Below are 19198 nucleotides of genomic sequence, written 5' to 3'. Positions count from 1 at the left end.
TGAGGCAGGTCTTAGGTTTGTAAGAAGCAGCACACACACAGGACAGCAAATCACATCTGCTTGGTACATCTCAAAACATGGATTCCAGCAAAAATGGGGAAAGAGTAAGACAGTACAAGGAGGAGAGAAGCAGATAACAGAATCCTTCAAGAGGTTTCCATCACAATCTTGAAGCCATAAGTCGACAAAACAAAACGAGTACAGAAAGACCGGAGAGTCAAGGAAGACGACAGCCTTGCTTTTAGGATGAATCCAAATAGCTGTTCAAAAGGAGGGCTTATCTGTAAGGAATGGTTGCTCCTCTTGCTGCCATCACAAAACTGACTTACAGTTTTGTGTGAGAATATATTCATGTATTCCTACCCCCCAACAAAGCCATCAGAACGCAGAAAATACTCCAATGGAAACTTTTTTCCCCAAGTGGCACAGCGGAATTCTAGATGCTGTTGTTTATTTCTGACTCTGAAACAGAGCCACTGAGCAGGGGCCAACATGGAAGGAGTCTTAGCATGTGCCTATGTAAGTGGATTGGCTACTGGCAACTGCTGGATTCCACCCACCTGCATGACATTGCCTACAATCAAACTGTCAATGATTTCAGGAGATATTTTGCCTGCAGACAGAGCTGAGCGTGCTGCAATCTCTGAGAGGTCGGTAGCAGTGAAGTCTTTGAGGAGACCTCCAAAAGCTCCAAATGGGGTCCTCTTGGCAGAAACAATGAAAACACCTGGAAGGCAAAGCAGAAACACAAACGGGAGTCATGCCAAGGCAGCCCCTTGGTCCATTTAGCCCAGGATAGTTTAATTTTCACAAATAAGCAGTGCTTAGCAGGATGGTAGGGAAGGGGGACCCTTCTTAGCCTATCTTAAGATGCCCCACATTGAATCTGGAATCTTTTGCATTCATACCATATATGCTCTCAGTAAGTTATGTCTCCTTCCCAAAGAAGAGTGATCAAACACCCTTCCAATTAGGTATGTTTTTACTTAATCATTAGGAGAAGAAACAGCTGTTATAGAAAAGACTGATAACACTTGTGTTCTGCTCTACTGAATACTGAAGTACTGTATGGTTCATGTGGTTCAAATCTTGGGTTTGTGGGGTACATTTATGAGCTAATTTTCTTCTTCTTTTAATTTTAAACCATCCAGAGTAATGCCAGTCACTAAATCAGGCAGTATGTAAACATCAGAAATATAATAAATAAATGTGATTAATAAAAATGGCCCAATTTGACCTCAATACAGTAGACTGCAAGATCATCTGTGAAAAGAGAGTGACAGCAGGGCTAGAATAAACAAAGAGGTGTCAAATAGGTTCTTATTAATTTATAAAACATAGGCCCTGCCCTTCCAATACATTCTTCTTGCTCAGGACAGCGAACTACAATTAAAAACAAATCAGCAGCTGAAATCCTATTGTGTAGCTCTGCATGTGCAACAGCGATATCACCGGCAGCTGCAAATTTTTGCTGAATGAAATCTCCTTTGGAGATTTCAGTATATATGCAATGACACTGCATTATTTGTGAGTTGTGTGCATCCCCAAATCATCTTTAATTAAAGGTGAACCTCCTGTAATCAATAACAATTTCCCACCGCTAATTACATCATCACCACTGTGCATGCAGAGCTGTGCAACAGGATTTCAAACAATGCTTAAAAGAAATAAAACAAACAGAAAAATGAAAACAAGTTTGGAAGATGGAAAACAACAATAACAAAGAAGAATATCTGTCACACAATCTTCTGAGCTGTCCAAAACAGAAAGTTTTTAATCAGTCACCAAAAGAGCAAGAAGAATGAATCTCATGGGATGTTTTCCACAGTCAGAGGGAATGCAGAACACTTTACAAACTCATTCAAGCAAAAAAACCAACAGAAGTAGGTAGCTTTCAGTTCAAGATTATGCAATATCATAGTGTTTGTACAGAAATCTATGACAGAACCACAACTGGAGTGGTATATATAATTCTGGTCACTTTACTTCCTATAAGATTCCTTTTGATTCAGTGAGCTCCATGGCACAATGGTTAAACTGAAGTAAAAGCTCTACTCATAACCTGAGATTGATCCTGAGAAGTTCAGGTAGTTGGCTCAAAGGTGATTCAGCCATCCATCCTTCTGAGATCAGTAAAATCACTGGGGGGGGGGGGGGCAAAGATTTCCTAGCTTAATCATGTAGTAAACTGCTCAGAGAGTGCTCAAAGCAATATGGGGCAGTATATACTGTAAGTCTAAAACAGTATCTAAATAAGTAGAACTGGAAAAGGTGTAGGTTATGCCATTCAGTGTTAAATGTCGTAGGGAAAAAATGAATCAAAATCTTGCATTGTGTGAGTTGTGGGCCTTTTTTTTTGGCACTAAACCAATTCCAATGTATTATTCGAATTAAGGCAGGGGCCAAAATCTCATGTACCACATGAGATGATCCCAAAGGCAAAATGCAGTAGATCTGTAACAACAAAACCTCTATTTGGCAAGTGGGCTCAGACCTGGGGAAACTGCCCAGGATACTGTTGCATCCAATGTGTGTTGTGCAAGTTATTTGCTCTTTTAAGAATGTGTTCATAAAGAATTAGGGTAGCGCCTTGAATTTGGAGGAGAGAAGCAGAAAAACAGCCCCAATGGCAGGACAGTGGGTTTTTTTGTTTGTTTCCTTGTGTCTATTTTCATTGCAAACATTCAAAACTTTGTGTCTTTATTTTGCAACTGTTTCATCACTTTGCAACCCTTTTGTTTCCTGGCTTTCAGCCAAGCATATTCTAATTTGTTTTTATTTGATTTCTTTTTAAACAAACTTTTAAAAACCTTTTATCTGGAGACTGCTTTTAGAGGAATGCAGGTTCTAAATCCACTTCCAAGCATGACCACCTTATGAGTTTTGAGACCATGTTAAGAGCTCTCTGTGCTCTAATTTTTCAAAGAAGGATGGTGGCAGCATTTCTTTTAAAAATGACAAGCTTTCTCTGGAGCCCTGTGGGGTAAATTTCAGATTCTAGCAGTTCCCAGGGATTTCCCCCATCTTTGGAGAAGCTCTGGACTCTGAAGGATGCATTGGAAAAGGTCTCAGAGAGTGGTCTCTATCTTGTTTGAGCAGAATCTTTGTTACATCAAACAGCCTTGAGTCACCCGGAATTCACAAGGAACAATACTGATATAAGATTATGCTCTATTAGTGTGCATCAGGATCCTAGCCCTTGTTCAGAATTGTTCAGGTCACAATGTTGCAGAATAACCTCTGTTGTAGGTTCAGCTTGTTGGGGGGAAAACAAACAAAACCCAAAAGGTGACTTCACAGACAAAATTGTGCATGCACATTAAAATGGAATTATTCCTGGTGGCTATGGCTTTCAGTAAAGGCAAGAGGAGAAGGGGACGACAGAGGATGAGATGGTTGGACAGTGTCATCGAAGCGACCAACATGAATTTGAGCCAACTCCGGGAGGCAGTGGAAGACAGGAGGGCCTGGTGTGCTCTGGTCCCTGGGGTCACGAAGAGTCGGACACAACTAAATGACAACAACATGGCTTTCAGTGACTCCTAATCTTGCGACTGTTACATCCAGCATTAATGACAGTGTGCTGCCAAACATTGGTTGCAGGGCCAACAACAGAAGGTGAGCACTGGAAATGGGCTTTCCCTGGCATCTGGACAGCCACTGTGGAATCACAATGTCAGACTATGCAGATTTCCAGCTACATAGCTCCTTTGAAAGCAAAGCAGAATTGGAGCTATAATGTTTTAATATTACATCTTCCAAAATTCCCTGGCCAGCATGACCTATGGACATACTATCTGGCAATTCTAAGAGGTGAAGCCTCAAAAACAATGGCTTTCAGCTCTGAAACCAGTCACATGTCTCTCACACTTTGAACCAACCTGAAGCAAATACTAACAAACTTATCAATTAACCTTTGGAAGCAGGCTGCATCTCAGCTGTAAAAGGGATTTGGCATTGCTTCTTACTTAATATTAATGTTAAGTCAATTCTGACTTATGGTGACCCTTTTCAGAGTTTTCCAAGTAGAGAATACTTCAAAGTGGTTTACTATTCCTTCCTTTTGGAGGCAATCTGGGACTGTGCAGCTTGCCCAGGGCCACACAGGCTGGCACTACTCAGAGGAGGCACTGTTGGAAACTGAATTCCAACCTCTGGCTCTGCAGCCAGATACCTAAACCACTGAGATATCCAGCCAGCTACTTCCCACTTAACCCTGTTTCCCCAAAAATAAGACAGGGTCTTATATTAATTTTTGCTCCAAAAATGCATTAGGGCTTATTTTCAGTGCATGTTTTATTTTTTTCATGTACAACAATCTACATTTATTCAAAGACAAGTCATGTCGTCTTCTGGTTGCTGCACAATGATGGAGGGTGGGGTTTCACTTAACTAGGGCTTATTTTTGGGGTGGGGCTTATATGATGAGCATCCTGCAAAATCATACTGGGGCTTATTTTCAGGTTAGGTCTTATTTTAGGGGGAACAGGGTAGTTTCTGTGTACATGTAAGGGAGACTGCAACTTGAAGCACTTGTCTCTAGTTGGCTTCTGTCCAACAAGCAATCATTCTGTGAGAGGTTGGGGAGAATACAATGGGTTCATTTCTCTGCACTGGAAGGGATGGGTGAATGGGAAATGACACCACAACAGCGACCAGGCAGTCTGGATGTGTAAAATGCAGCCTCCCAGCCACATTTCATGCCCACCTACAGTTATGTTGTTTGGGGAGGATACTGTTAGAACATCTGCAAGGCCACACATTACTATAGTCGATCTATAAGTCAGAATTACCAGTCCCAGTTTCTAGTGTAGGAAGAACCTCCTCACCTATGCACAATAAAGTGTTCACACAAAGATATCTGACCTTATACAGGATTAATGTGTCATGTGCTTCCTTGAAATCTGCAATCCCACCATATTACCACGGAGCAAATGGCCTTGCTCCTCAGGAACCACGCCCAGGTTATGGACTGCAAGTTACTACCTTTCCGTTTCAATACTCATTCGTAACCTGAAAATGATCCAGATCTTCCCTAGGGAATAATCAAAGTTTTAAAACTAGATGGATAAGCAAATACAATTTAAAAACGAGCGTGGTACTCCAAAGAAAAAACAGCTAGGGGGAAAAAGGTAGTTGTAATAACACCAACTAAGAGTCAATTCATTTACCTTCGTGTACTTTGGACTCACCTATATTTATTCAAGCGACCTATATAAAAGTACATCGCGGTCTCCGGAGGGCACACGCAATCACCAAATCTGAGCACCCAGCTCATTCGTGTGTGTGTGTGTGCAATGTGTAACCTGTATAATTAAATTGTAAACCCGTCCACAGAGCAAGTTTGAAGCACCACGGGGCGGTTTATATGCAACGTGCTTTGCTTTTTGCTAAACTAAATATACTTTTATATATAGAGAGAGACGGTGGGGTCCACGACCAGCCACACTGGGCCCGCCCGGAGGGTTGAGGGGGGGGGACGGGACGTTGCAAGATCTGGGCCTAAACCAAAAATAGGAGGGAGGAGGCATTGGAAACGGGCGAAGTTTTTGGAGGGAGCCTTACCTCTGAGCAGAGCCATGGCGGCGGCTGGGCTGACTCGACTCTTCTTGCCTTTGTGAGACGGAAAAACCCTCCGTCCGCGGAAGCCTCGCTGAGGCCGCCCCTCCTGGACTCTGGTGCAATCCTGCCCGGTGCTGCGGAGGGACTGGGCCCTCCCACTCTCTCCCCCCAGCCCATTTCCTCGCCCTTTCCCCTCCTTCTTCTGCCCTTGGCAGGCGCTTCATCTTGCCAAAGCCGCTTCGGAGGCAAGGAGGTCCTGGAAGGAAAAAAATCATCATCCTTTCCATGGCTTCCCCAACGCCACCCAGACCGACCGACCGAAGTTCAGGTACGTTTGCGAGGGAACCTCAAAGAGATCAAGGGGTGCCTGAATTTGAAGCCAAGGTCGTCCCTGTCACGAGGCAGGGCTGTTGGCGTTATTTATGGTTCCTCGTGAGGAAACCAAACCAGCCCACCCAAAAGCAGAAGGGCTTCTTTAGCCTTGGAATAACCAACGGCTCGCCTTTAGTAATCCTTGAAGCGGAGGGAAGGTCCCGAGAAGGACTTGGTTATTTAAAAAAATAATTTATTATTTATTTCGTTGTTTTTGAAACCCAAACTCTCCCCCCTCCCCCCAAAAAATCACGGTTAGCGTGGAATCTGCACCTGCGAATGTTAAGCTAGGCGGGACCAAGAGAGTAAAGCGAGGAGCCGTTTAGGCTCGGCACATGGCGGGCGGCCGTTTCCCTGGCAACGTGGCCTTCCCCGCGGTAAAGCGCCTCTTCGGGTGGCCAGAACAGGTGTAGGGGAAAGGCGACAGATAACGAGGAATAAAATGTTTTTCTCTTAAATAAAGCCTCAGCTAGATGCTTTCCCGCAACTTCAAGCCGAGGAGTGCAGATATGGTTTCATCAGGAACCACTGAAAGATTTGAAGTTTTTTTTTGTTTGGTTTGTTTTTGGTAGCGGATTGCATAGTTTAGGTGCTCTTTGGAGTAGTTCTTAGTTTTATAGTATATGCTTCGTTAATCTGTGACTGTAGTGTCAGATTAACAAAACTAAATTTCCAAAGGTGGTAGTGACGTAGAAAGGAAAGGGGAGAAAAAAAGAAAGGAAAGGGGGGGGGGAGAGAGAGAACAACACCACCAACAGAGAAAATCAACCAGAACTCCTTCCAGAAACCGTTTCAGTTGTATGCTTTAAACCCAGTTATGTGATTTTTTGAATAAATTGGCTCTTCAATAAGGTAGTCACCTATTTTGGAAGGGAAACAGTTGCCTGGACCCCCATCAGCAGAATCAGGCCTACTGTAAAATATTCTGTATTTTTTTCAAAATAGCTTTCGTGCTGCTAGCAGCAGTGTTTGTGTGTGGCAAGCTCATGTATCATAAATAAGCTCTGTGGGCAGCACTGGAGAAGATAAAATGGCATTCAAGTAGAATGACATTTGCAAGCCTTTTCTTCTGTGAAGAATAAACCTAAAAGTCACTTTTCAATAAATTGTACTAAAGGGTACCAAGACCATTTCCTGTTTTTTTCCTGTATGCATTAATCAGCCAGAGACAGAGAGATCCAATAAATATTTGTTTATTTGGAGCTGAAAGCAAGCAAATAGACACAAACCTCAAACTCAGAAAACATGTGGAGAAGAAGTGCACCCCAGATACAAAAGTACTGTATACATTTTTATAAGGCAAAACATGAAAGAAGGGCTAAGGGGGGTGGGTGGGAGGAGGAGGAGAAATTGGAGAAGATTCTGTAATTAGTAGGAATTCCTACAAGTGCTTGGCTGTGGGTAATAATTCATTACTTCATGTCAGACGCCAAAGACAGGATTCCAATTTAGAGAATACTTTAATTGTAAGTATTGAAAGAAACTCAGAAGAACACTCCCTCCTCCCTTGTTAATTCTTGCCTGCCTAAGCAAAACCTTAATATAATTGCTTTACACATTCATATAGCGAAGCGGGTTACAAAAAGCAAGATGACTACGGTCTAACTGGACCTCTTCAGTACAATAGCTGTACACTATTTCTAGACTTTGATCATAGACTTTTACTTTCAGAGTTAGTTACTGTATTACATTATTACTAATACCAGTAATAATCGAATGAGTACGATTATATTTAATATGATAAAGAGTAGATACATTTATATAGTCTTGCAGATACAACCGGCCCTTTGAGGGCAACCATAATGCTGGTGCAGCCCAAGATGAAATTGAGTATGATACCTCTGTCCTAGAACATCATATTCAATGAAAAAAAAATAGTTTTGCCCAAATCCTAGAAACCTGGAAATATGGTATCAGGCATTCTGCCTTCACAAGCCATTTTCTTTGCTCTGTGACCCAATTCCAGTAAGTTCTTAAAAGTATGGTTCAGCATTGATCTCCAGCCTTACTTTTAAGATAAAGAAGCTACTTCTGCTCTCACCTTTTCTCCTTTCTTTTCCAGCGCAGGAAGAAGAGACACTTATTTCCATTTAAAAATGTACGAACTAGAAGATTTTCCTATCTGAGGGAACTACTCCAGGATTGAAAGTAAGAACTATGTGTTTGAATTAATACGGTGTGAGAGTTCAAGTGCTCCGGTTTAGGAGGTTGTGCCCCTTGCAGCAAAGGACTTGGTCTTTGATGAATAGCCCACTGCGCAATCTGAATTCTATGAAACTGAATGATAGAATTTGTGCTAATCAAGGCAACTGAGACTAAGAAAGTAATTGGCGAGCTGCTGTTGGTGCAGTTGGCTGCTGATGTGCAGAAGACATCACAGGATGTGAGGAGCCAGGAGGAGCCCTAAAGAGAGAAGAAAAATTTTCCATACCATCCTTTGAGTTGCTATGATTAATGGTTGTTGTGTAGGACTAAGACTGAGGAAAGCAGAGTTGAAATCGCTCCTTTGTGAAATTTCACTTATTTTCCTGAGCCAAGCAGTCTCAATCCAGTTATTCTACCTCATAGGAATATTGTGTGAAGAGCCAAGAGCATTTTTAGAGCAGTTTAGAAGACAGAACAGAAACAAATTACATATTTCCTTGCCTCTCCACCCCCATTCCAGTCTTTTATATACAGTATTTTCACCATTCAGACTAATTTGACAAAAAATTACTCATTTTATAGGTAATATTTTGATGGTGATGATATGCTGTCAAATTGATTCTGACTTATGGTGACATTCTCAGGGTTTTCTAGGTGTAAAATAATCAGAAATGGTTTACCAGTTTCTTGTTCTGGTGATGTTGTGGGATCATGCAGCTTGTCCAAGGCTACACAGGTGTTAGGGCATGTAAGTTCACCAGCCATACATACTCCAGTAGATCTTGGCAAGACTCTTTTGACAGATGACAGTGTTGATTGTTTCACTGGTGAATATGAACTGCTGGATAGCTAAATGGTTTAGTATTAGCCTGCGGAGCCAGAGGTTGGGAATTCCAGTTCCCCACTGTGCCTCCCTGACAGAGGCTGGACTCAGTGATCTATACAATTTCTTCCAGTGCTGCGGTTCCATTGTGGTTGTCGTTGACAGTGGTTCTTCCAGGGTGGTAATGTAAGAACCCTGAGTGACAGGTTCAGGCTTTAAATATGATGCTATACAGTCTTATGCGTTTTTACTTAGAGCCAAGTCGCATTAAGTTCAATGAAGCTTATTCTCAAAAATGTCTGTATGGAACTGCTGTCTTAATCTTCATATAAGTAGACTACTTTCTTTCATAACCCTGGGAAGGGTTATGTGTGAAAAAAAAAATATTCCCTTCTTCCAAACACTTTTTCATTAAAAATAGTGATTGTGTGTCATCAGATTGATCTTTAATTTTTGTGACACTTTCTAAGGTTTTTCTAGGTATAATGGTATGAAATGTTTTGCTAGTTCCTTCTTCGGAGGGTTCTCTGGGACTGTGTAGTTTGTTAAATGCCACAGAGGCAGACTGTTCTCCTGGGAAGACAGTGGGAATTACAACTCCTAATTGCTGGCTCTGCAGTCAGATAGTCCAGCTAACTGGGCTGTTCCAGCCAGCTACTTTTTCATTAAATCCTGTCAAATGCAAGCTGAAACACCAAGATCCTGATGTAGAGCTAAAGATGCAGAGATCTGTTATATTCGGTTTGAGTGAACTCCTGCCTCTAGCCCGCTCTATGGAGGCTTTTTATCCACTTTGGTTTCCCAGCTACGCCTCTGTCTGGACAGGAAATGCTCAGCAACAATGCTCCATGCTTTGGTAATCTTCAAAATAGACTACTGTGCTGCTCTCTACGTAGAGCTGCCCTTGAAGGTAGTATGGAAACTCCAGCAGGTCCAGAATGCAATAGCCAGACTGATTACTGGTACCAGCAGATATGAACACCTGTCTTCAGTTTTGGCACATGTCCACTGGCTCCGTTTTTATGCTTAATTCAAGGTGCTGGTTATCGCCTATAAAGCCCTAAATGCTTTGGGACCTCAATATCTCCTGGAACCTCTCTCTTACAGAACAGCTACCCATTCAGCTTGCTCCTTGCACTTGGCATTGTTAAGAACTGCAGTACGAAAGGAGGCCATGTACTGTATGTTACATAAATAAATATATGCAGCCGAGCATTTGTAAGAACCTTCCATTAAAATGCTTGCATTTGGGCAGCTTTTTTGTGAACTGCAGATGTATTGTAGATGTGTGGACAAGGCAGAGAGATGCTACACTACCTTTTCTCCCCCCCTCTTGTAGCCATCTGGCCTTGGGTCCAAAATCTGTCAACCAATCTGTAATTCAAAGATCTAATATTATTGTTAATTTTTAAAAACCTCCCATGGCATCACTGCATCTTCAGCAGATAAATGGACGAATATGCTACCATTAAAAGGATTACCAGTATCAAGCAATATAGTTAAGAGGAGAAAGCATCCTTATCTTCTGTCTGTGAAAATGGGAATGGCTAATGTTGTGGAAAAATACCACATCAAATGCAGACAGTGTGTGAAAAGTAAGTCCAGCACACTCTCATTTATTCCAAACTATTTATTTCACAATATTTTATGCACAGTTAAATGACAGTGACTATTACAGTCATTTTTCTATAAACAGCAAGTGTAGTTTACAGGTTTGTTCAAAATGAAAATTTTTTTTATAACCAGTAATTTTTTTATCTACACTTCAAAGACTTGCTGTCAAATGTTATTCAAGCACCTTTAGAGCAGTCTTAAGCCACCCAGAGCTTAATAGTTGGCACGTGAGAGTTGGCATGTACATAACTGATCTTGGATTGTGCATTGTTAGACATATGCCTCATTTTCCTTTTACACAGTCATGGAATAGTTTTCAGGGTTTGAAGGCTGCATTGAAAACCCCAGAACCACAAGCCCTCCTGCTACTGCTGAATTTGCTATTGTGGTGACCAAATGCATGTTTTTCCCATTTTAAGTCAGTCCCCAGATACCTTTAACAGGGGTAGTCGTCTCCCTTAGGAAAAAACCAGACTGGGGCAGCACCAGCATGGTACCTACCCTGCCTTAAATGAACATTTTTACTGGTTTTGTACTCTTTAAACAACTCAGCAACCTTTGTGGAGATACTCTTAACTATTTATAGCTAAATCCAGCCTTAATTCAGAAAACTGAAAAAAAAAATCAGTAAAAATTTTGCTGATTTAAAAATACAGTGGCTTGAAGAGATAACTACATAACATAAAGGCTAACTTGTGCAGTAGGTTTCAATTGGCACAGTTACGGATAGCCAACTATAATAATTGTATCATCCCAGGTTGTTCTGAGCACCGTTATTACACAGTTTCTGACAATCAAGTACTGTACTGTATACATAGCTAATGTAGTGCTGGAATGAGTAGAAAACCATGTTAAGTGTTACCACATATGAACAAGTATTACCTTCACACATGTGAATTTATGCTAGTCTTAACCCTGGTTATATACCGTATCAGCCCTGATGATTAATCAGTTAATGCCAGTGTTCTTTCATAATCGGGATCTGAAGATGGTTAGCAATCCCTGGGTAAGAGGGAGTCTAGTTATAATCAAATATGATTAGAGTGGTATTACCATCCTTCTTAGTTGGAGTGGCTTAAATGGTTTGGAGAGAATAACAGGCTAGGAGAAGCCAGAGTGTTAAGTCTGCACCACCCCAAGGGTAATGTTTATTCTGGCATGAACTTTCATCACCAAACTCCTAATCCATCAGGTATATCAAATGTCTAATTTCACTGGCATTTACTGAGGGTGAGGACAGTAGTTATACTGAATATGTGTGTGATGAAATTGTATGAGCAATTCTTTAAGTAAGGCATTCACTCCCTAAACCCAGATCATAATGAAGGAAATCTTACATAAAAGAAATCTTACACAAAATTGTACACTTACTCACTTCAGAACAGAAGTACTGAACGTCTGTTATGTCTCAGAGATTGGAATATTCCCTCCAGCATTTTGTTAGCAGGAAACATGCTGCTAACAAAATACAGGGCAGTATTCCCTTCTGGAGGTAGCAGGAGTCTTTTTCTCTTGATTCAGAGGAGTTGATTAGACACTGTCGCCTCCTGCTACTTGAACAGAATTTTTTTTTCTCTAGCCATAAATTCTCACAGTTGGATGAAAGGGTGCTACTAATGTTCTGTGGCTACTTGTTACACCATTCTTGGGGAACATGACTGAAAACTGCTTTTGTACACTGAATCTCCTATCGCGCTTGTAAAAAAACTGTGAACATAAATTAACTTCTATAAACTATTCCAGAAACTACAAAAAGATTTCCACTTAAATTTGGTTGACAAGGAAATCTCTCGTTACACACTGATCAAGTCTTATTTCCATATGCACTGCAGTAAGCATGTAGAAGTAATGTGTGTGTGTGGGGGGGGAGAGGTCATGAACATGTGGTATTTTTTTCCAGTACAAGTGACTCTGTAATATGCCATTTCCGCTTAGAGCAGAATATATGCTTATGAATATTTGAGCCTGCCAAATAATATTTTCATCTTGACAAACAGTACATGTGAACAGGGGACAGTATGCACATATCAGAGTGATGAATCTTTTTTCCTCTTGCTGTTTCCTTCACTGAGCTTTTAAAAACTACATTTATACTTGGAGGTATTTGTAGAGCTGTGTAGAGGAAAGCTAGTTAAATCCAGATCCATGTGCGACGGTGGGTTTTGCAGTTGTTGTTTGAACAGTGTGCTCCTTAAACATGTCCACCTCCCTTTCCATGTTCAACTGCCTACATACAAATCTAGACAATATTTGGTGACGTTTCTCCACAGTTATTACAGTTCTAACAGACAGTGATTTAGAATAATGGTGAAAAGGCACACAGTAGGAAAGTAAGCAATCAGAAATAGTTTTTAAAAGAGAATGAAATAATTGACACTATCCACTTTTAGCTGTGCTGAAGTGTTTTAAACCAAATGGATATGGCTGATTAGAGAGAGAAGGCCTGTGCGTGCATGGCATAATAGCAGTGAATTGTCCTTTTAAAAAGCAAATTTCAAAATATCTTAAAAACAGGTAACAAAAATGTTACATCAAAGTTATTTAACATGAGATGTTTTTGAAAATGCAAGTTTGCAGATAAATTAAACACAGATACTCAATTTCTATTCTAACAGATTTTTAAAAAATGTACACAGATATAATACATAATATAAATTAATTTCCTTGTAGTCCTGTAGTGAAATACTCTTATCCTCTGGAAGAGCATTATCCACACTTTTAAAATATATTTTCTATGGTCTCTATATTGTAGCTCCATTCATTTTGCTTCCTGAATTGGAATTATATTGTATTGAGGAACACATTGGGAAATTGCACAGTGATGAAACATGCTTGTCACATAACTGAATATCTAGAAACCGGCACTCTTAGGGGCTGATTGTGTGAAGACATCATTTCTGCTTATTCTACAGTGAAAGATGACAAATCTGTATTACACTGGGTAATTAAGAAGTGCTTACCTAGTTCACGTACATGGTGCCTTTGTGAATCCATCACAATTGGCAAAATGCTCCACCTTAGGGGTGATTTATTTTTAGAGAGATGAAAGATTTATTTGAAAAGAGGAAGGTGATGTAATATGGAGAGAAAATTCCCTGGTTGCTGAAATAGTCACTGTAGCTTGGAGGGATGGGTGCTGATAGAGTCTGGCTTTTATATTGTCTTATTGACCATGACTGGGGGAAAAAGAGAATCAGTTGGAATTGCAGTGTTTATTTGGAGAAAAAGAAATCTAAAAGCAAAACTAACCCCCCCCCAAAAAGCCAGAATTTCAGTGGAAATTGTTGCTATGCTGTATTTTTTTTTTAAAGTGCTTTGACAAGGGCAACACACAATGTATTTGTTTATTTGGAGGTAGCAAGCTGGTTATGCTTCCTTATTCTGCCAAGCATATGCCCCACCAGTACAAAGGACTGCCTGCCCTATTTACCCTAATAGAGCAGTTTGTGGTAGCTGTTGAGTATAGGCCCTGTACTGTCTTGCTCCAGAACTACTTTGCTGTGTACAGGAAATGACAAGAACAATTTATTATGATTATTTGCAGTTTTCCACATTTAAGTACAGGTGTGACTGAGTGCTGTCAAGGGAAATTTTCCTTGGCTGAAATATGGCTGATTCAGCTTATCGCAGCAGGTGCCTTGGGCATCTTTGAAGCCTAGCAGAACACCCTTGCTAGGGATAAAAGCTATAGAAAGGAAGCAGAAGGCACTGTAGAATTGAAGCAATATGGAATATTGGAAGGTAGTGTTAGTGAAAGCACAATTTTGCAACAGTTACTGGCTTAATCACTTTACTGTAAATTATTAAGGAAAAATGAAGTGTTACTAGTAAGAGATCACCCCTTTTCTTACCCAGAATTCCTTCAAGGATTACAACATCTATATGACATTAGATTTCTTCTACTGACATTTATGGCAGCACATATCGGGATTGGCTGAAGGACAGAGGTTTTGTTTTGTTTTTGCTTGCCAGATGATGATAGGAATGTCTATCTTTAAATTTAAAGACTCAGTATTACAAGACTCAGGTATTGCTGATTCAGTACCTGAGTCAGCAATAACTGAATTACAGATTGCTGAAACTTTAGAGAGGGCTTGGCACCATTGGGATTAATTATGGGCTAAAACTGGGCAAGTGCTCCAATTCTTTCTTGAACCAGGGCAGACTGTTGGGGTTTTGATTTGTTAGTGAAGCTAGACACTTTCCAAGAGGGGAATGGGATTATAACAAGTAAATTTACTCTGAAAAATTTCATATTGTCTAATTAAAAGCATTCTTAGCACATATCTACTACTGGGAAAAAAGAAACACCCACCTATCACATTTTGTGGTCCAGCAGAAGTAGCATGTCTCCGTTAGAATTGGCTGGATAGTAAGTAGAGGCTACAAAAGTTGCAAAATAATGACTTTTTTACATGTCTCCTTACAGATTCATGCAACCATTGCTACTACCTGACCTGCTGTGATGGTACGTAGGTTGCTGCCTTTGAAGACATTGATGGTTTAACTGCAGCTGAAGAATAGTTGCAAACGGACGTGTATGAATGCCTAAGTAGTGGAGGTTGGGAAAGCTATTTATCTTAACACAATTCTGAAAACCCCATTGAGCTAAAATATTTAATGCACTGTCAATCGTATATTGTTGAAGCAGTTTCTGTTCTTTCCACTAATGGGACAGTGGGGCTCTGACTCTGTAGTGTTTAATAAAGTACTGTCAGTTACTTGGATACCAGTGCTGTGGTATCAGCAGGAAACTAGTTCTCTTGCCCATTTGCGTTGCTTTGTGTGCTGATAAAGGCATGAGCCACAAGTCCTAGTGTCCCGCTCTTTTTCTCCCAAAAGGCTTCTGTTTCAATCAGTTTTGCTACCGGAATGTTATGGTGTGATCTTCTCTTCGTGACTGTTTGATATGCTGTCACATAGTGAGATATGGTGTCTTTCACATCTGACTTGGAAACAGCATGTTCCTTGAAGATGTATTTTATGCTTATGGCTCAGGCAGTCCTATATCAGTGGCAAGAGATTGTGGATTTGGGGAATTCTCACCCTTCAAGGACACATAATTGAGCCAGGGCATTTATACCAGGGACTTGGATGGCCACAAGTGGAAGTGCTCTTCACCTGGACTAGCAAAACTAACACCATCTTTTGAAATAAATATAATGCTGCCTTCTCTCTCTCTCTCTCTCTCTCTCCAATATTGTTATTAGAGAAAGCATCATAAAGCCATGGACAGTGGTTGAATCAGCTTCTAGACTGGTCTGAAAACCCTATTGTAGCCTGCAGATGGATCATCACATTATAGAATTATAATTACTGGTAAGTCTGTGACATCTTTCCTTTTTGTTGTTATGTAAGAAATATTTATTAGCATCTGATAGCCAGAATGGTGAACTGGTAACTCTCAGAGCGATTGCTTTATGGTACATACACATTAGTGTTTAAAGGGAGCTAAGGGAACAAATGTAACCACTTCTCAAGCTTCCAAGTGATGTTCATCTCTGCCCCACAGTTTCATTTCAAACTGTCATGAATTTTTAGTGTGGCCTGCAGAAACCTTATTTGCTGAAACAAGATTTTGTTTTTAAACAGTGGCTGCTGGTAACAACTGAAAAACTGATATCTGCTTCTAATATATGTCAGCCAAACTCATAAGCCTGCAAAGATTAAAGATGTGTTCATATAGCCTTCTCATTGTTATTTCAACGTTTTGATAGGCTAAAAAAATTAAAATAGATATTCCGTTTACTAATGTTGGGTCTTAATGGTCACCAGGAGACAATTATTTTAGCATGGTATGAGACAATACAAATCCCCTTTGTTTCAAGTTTTAGCTGAAAGATCTGTTTCCCTCAAAAACAACAAAAAACCCCCCACAAATAAACAAAACCCCACCAAAATATAAGAATTCAACCAAAATATTAGATTAGATTCTTATGCTGTACAATTTAGCACTGACTGATTGACTGACTAATGTGTATTGGTTCTTTTAACTGTTCATTTGGTCCACATTTGAAGAGATCCTTCAGTTCTTTGTATTTGTTTTTTGTTTTCCCCTTGAACTTTTGGGAATTTGGCTACAAGTCAAGTTAATAATTTCAGACTTTGTTGAGGAATTCCAGGTCAAGAGAAGCAGGAATGTGAATAGAGTCCATGGTTAAAGAGGAAGGACTGAATGGAAATAAAACAGGGAACATGAACTTGAAGTCTAGCAGCAGCTGTGGGGGATCATTCCGGTCTTGCAACTGGGTCTAAAAGAACAAGGGGTGGGTTGGGGGAGAGAAGAACAGTACATCAACACGGATAGAAAATATGTGGAAACCCAACATGGAACAATTATGCGCAGTGAAGCCTAGTCCTTGTGTTATGACTCGATTCCTGTTGCTGGGGTGAAGTAAAAACCACTTAAAATCAAATACATTCATTGAAATCCTTAAAATCAATAAAGAATGCTGCTAAAAACAACAAAACATAGTGCTGCTAAAAGCAACACAACACAATAGATGGCCTATGAACAGGTTTGCAGTCAACGTGACTAATTGATCCTCATACTCTAGCCAAGCTGTGGGGCAGATGCACCCTCCCCCTCAGCATCCCTGAGTGGATTCTCTTCCACCCATATTTAAAAATGATTGAAAAAAAATTGGAAGGGGTTCAAATGTCCCCTTGTGTTTTCTGGGGAATATGGAGACAATTTTGATATACTGTATGTTTCCAGGACTCCCAGCACTCTGCCAGCCACTTCTTTGGACACCAGAGGGCAGAAGAGGGCTTTTGCAGTAATAAGACAATTTGTAAGTAGAAAAAGTTTGAAGAGTAGGAGTTGTGGTCCTCCAATTTACTAGAGCAGCGGTCCCCAACCTTTTTGGGGCCGCGGACTGTTTGGGGGGCGGGCTCTGCCCGGGGGCATCTCACGACACCCCCCCCCCCGCGAGCACGACATGCCTACTGGGCGGGCGGAGATCTGTCTCCACAGCCCAGTTCTGGGAAGCCCACGGACCGGCCGCTGACCGGGGGGGTTGGGGACCCCTGCCCTAGAGAACCTACCAAGCTTTGTATTTTAGAACCCCTGCCTTCTAAAAACCAGACACATAGCCATTTCTTTTTGTTGCAGAGCTCACCTGAATATTTCTTATGAAGGCTACTGTCACTCGCTCTTCAAACTCATTCACGGGAGTGTAGAGATTGAGTATTTTTACAATCTGTGGAGCAGAAAATAAGATGCAAGTTTTTTGTTCCATTGATGAAGTACACTTTGAACCCTCACTGTAAAATCTCCTTCTTCATTGTCAGGTCTTACTCTCTAGGGGGCAGGAAGCACACTTAGGATGTCTGGGTAGAACTGTAAGTCAGAAAGATAATAGCCAGGGAAGAGGCACCAGCGTATAGGGGAACAAAATGGCAGAGGGGAATAGTGCTTAACCCTAGCTTCTGCGGCCTACCCATCAACTCTTGGCATGTCTGTTCCTGACCATTTTGCAGGTTCCCCCATAAGTACGACTCAGGCTGAGGAGCAAATAGCTGTGGTAAGGATTAATATAGTTTAGCTGTGAAGCTTCTCAGTCATCCAGGTGTGGCTATCTGGACGCTGAGTCATGATAACTGGACTTATTTCTTGTTAAAAGTTGAAACGTTTCGCTACTCATCTGACTGAAGAAGCTCCTTGAACGCGTAGTGAAATGTTTCAACCTAACAAAAAAGAAGTCCAGTTGCCATGACTCAACTTCCAGATTAATACAGTTGTTAGTCAGTGTGCTATAGGGGTTAGGGTGCCTGAAGGTGAGAAAGGGAGATTCAGGGTCAGATTTCTGCTCAGCCTGGAAGCTCACTGGTGATGCTGCAGAAATCATTCTTTCATCAGCTGGACTTTGCTCATGGTGTTGTTGCAAGGACAAAATGGGCAGGACTCTCTCTCTCTCTCTCTCTCTCTCATGTTTTTATAACCAATTTGAACTCATAAAAATATGTATAAATGTGCGTTTTTAGTATCTTACCTGCTGCGTTGTGAGCGATGTGCACAAAGAGCAGATTGCCTCAGCATCTTCTGATGTTTTCTTCTTCAGCTGTAGGAGCTGTGCTGCTTGGATCAGAGGCTCCAGAGTCTCCACAGCCCCACTTTGATGTAGATTCTTGCCCCGCAACCATTCCTCCAGCTGACTGATGTTAAACCTGGACCCAAACAACAAGCCACGGGTTAAAAAAATGAAGTGTGTCAGACCTTGCAGCTTGCTTCTGCAAGTTGCTAAGAAGGTTTGAGTTTTCTAATGCCCGTGTGTGTTGTCTTCTGCAAGACTGGTGACCAAAAGATTAAATTAGGGTCTGGGTTAAAATTGCAGTTTAAGCATTGGAGAGCGAGTGGAGCTAAATCTGTGATAAGTCATGTGGTGTGGTCATGCTTAGAAATATAAACATTTCTGTGGAAATGTTGAAGTCTTCAGGGGGGAAAATAGAAGAACAGAAGTGTGTGTGTGTGTGTTTGTGTGTGTGTGTGTAAATACTTCTGCAATATTTATTTTCGTCCGAAACCTAGAGTTATTTTACTACTATATCAATAAGAAATGCTTTATTCATATCTTTGCATAAGAAATTGTACTGTTTGCCACACCCGATTTTTTTAAAGCCTTACCTTGGTACAGGCAAAACTCTTTTTAAGTACAGACTGTATTAAAGAAAGAACTGCAA

The 19198-nt window shown here is 40.9% G+C and overlaps 2 protein-coding genes, 1 long non-coding RNA gene and 1 other non-coding gene across 7 annotated transcripts in view; 2 read left to right on the top strand and 2 right to left on the bottom strand.

Annotated features, from left to right (window-relative positions):
* The window catches only part of ACAA2 (acetyl-CoA acyltransferase 2), a 16567-nt gene extending 10479 nt beyond the window's left edge, over positions 1-6088 (bottom strand). Inside the window, exons 1-2 of the mRNA XM_020813491.3 lie at positions 5566-6088; positions 561-727 (exon numbers count right to left, since the gene is read on the bottom strand). Coding sequence (XP_020669150.2) covers positions 561-727; positions 5566-5581 — 183 coding nt within the window. The 5' untranslated portion in view covers positions 5582-6088. The remainder of the gene's footprint in view (positions 1-560; positions 728-5565) is intronic.
* Positions 5754-19198, top strand: LOC144586254 (uncharacterized). The gene is made up of 5 exons (XR_013540975.1): positions 5754-5890; positions 7997-8082; positions 14946-14984; positions 15727-15835; positions 18580-19198. It is a non-coding gene; the product is annotated as an uncharacterized LOC144586254 (long non-coding RNA).
* LOC140705278 (small Cajal body-specific RNA 18) lies at positions 8167-8252 on the top strand. Its single transcript, XR_012084706.1, has one exon.
* The window catches only part of MYO5B (myosin VB), a 339707-nt gene continuing 334364 nt past the window's right edge, over positions 13856-19198 (bottom strand). For all 4 annotated transcript variants that reach the window (XM_072992940.2, XM_072992941.2, XM_072992942.2 and 1 more), the window contains 3 exons: positions 18511-18685; positions 17638-17718; positions 13856-16767 (listed from right to left, as the gene is read on the bottom strand). In XM_072992940.2, coding sequence (XP_072849041.2) covers positions 16615-16767; positions 17638-17718; positions 18511-18685 — 409 coding nt within the window. In that variant the 3' untranslated portion in view covers positions 13856-16614. The remainder of the gene's footprint in view (positions 16768-17637; positions 17719-18510; positions 18686-19198) is intronic.

Source organism: Pogona vitticeps, chromosome 2, assembly GCF_051106095.1.
Source record: "Pogona vitticeps strain Pit_001003342236 chromosome 2, PviZW2.1, whole genome shotgun sequence".
Classification (NCBI taxonomy): Eukaryota; Metazoa; Chordata; class Lepidosauria; order Squamata; family Agamidae; genus Pogona; species Pogona vitticeps.
This window is presented reverse-complemented; position numbering and strand designations above follow the sequence as displayed.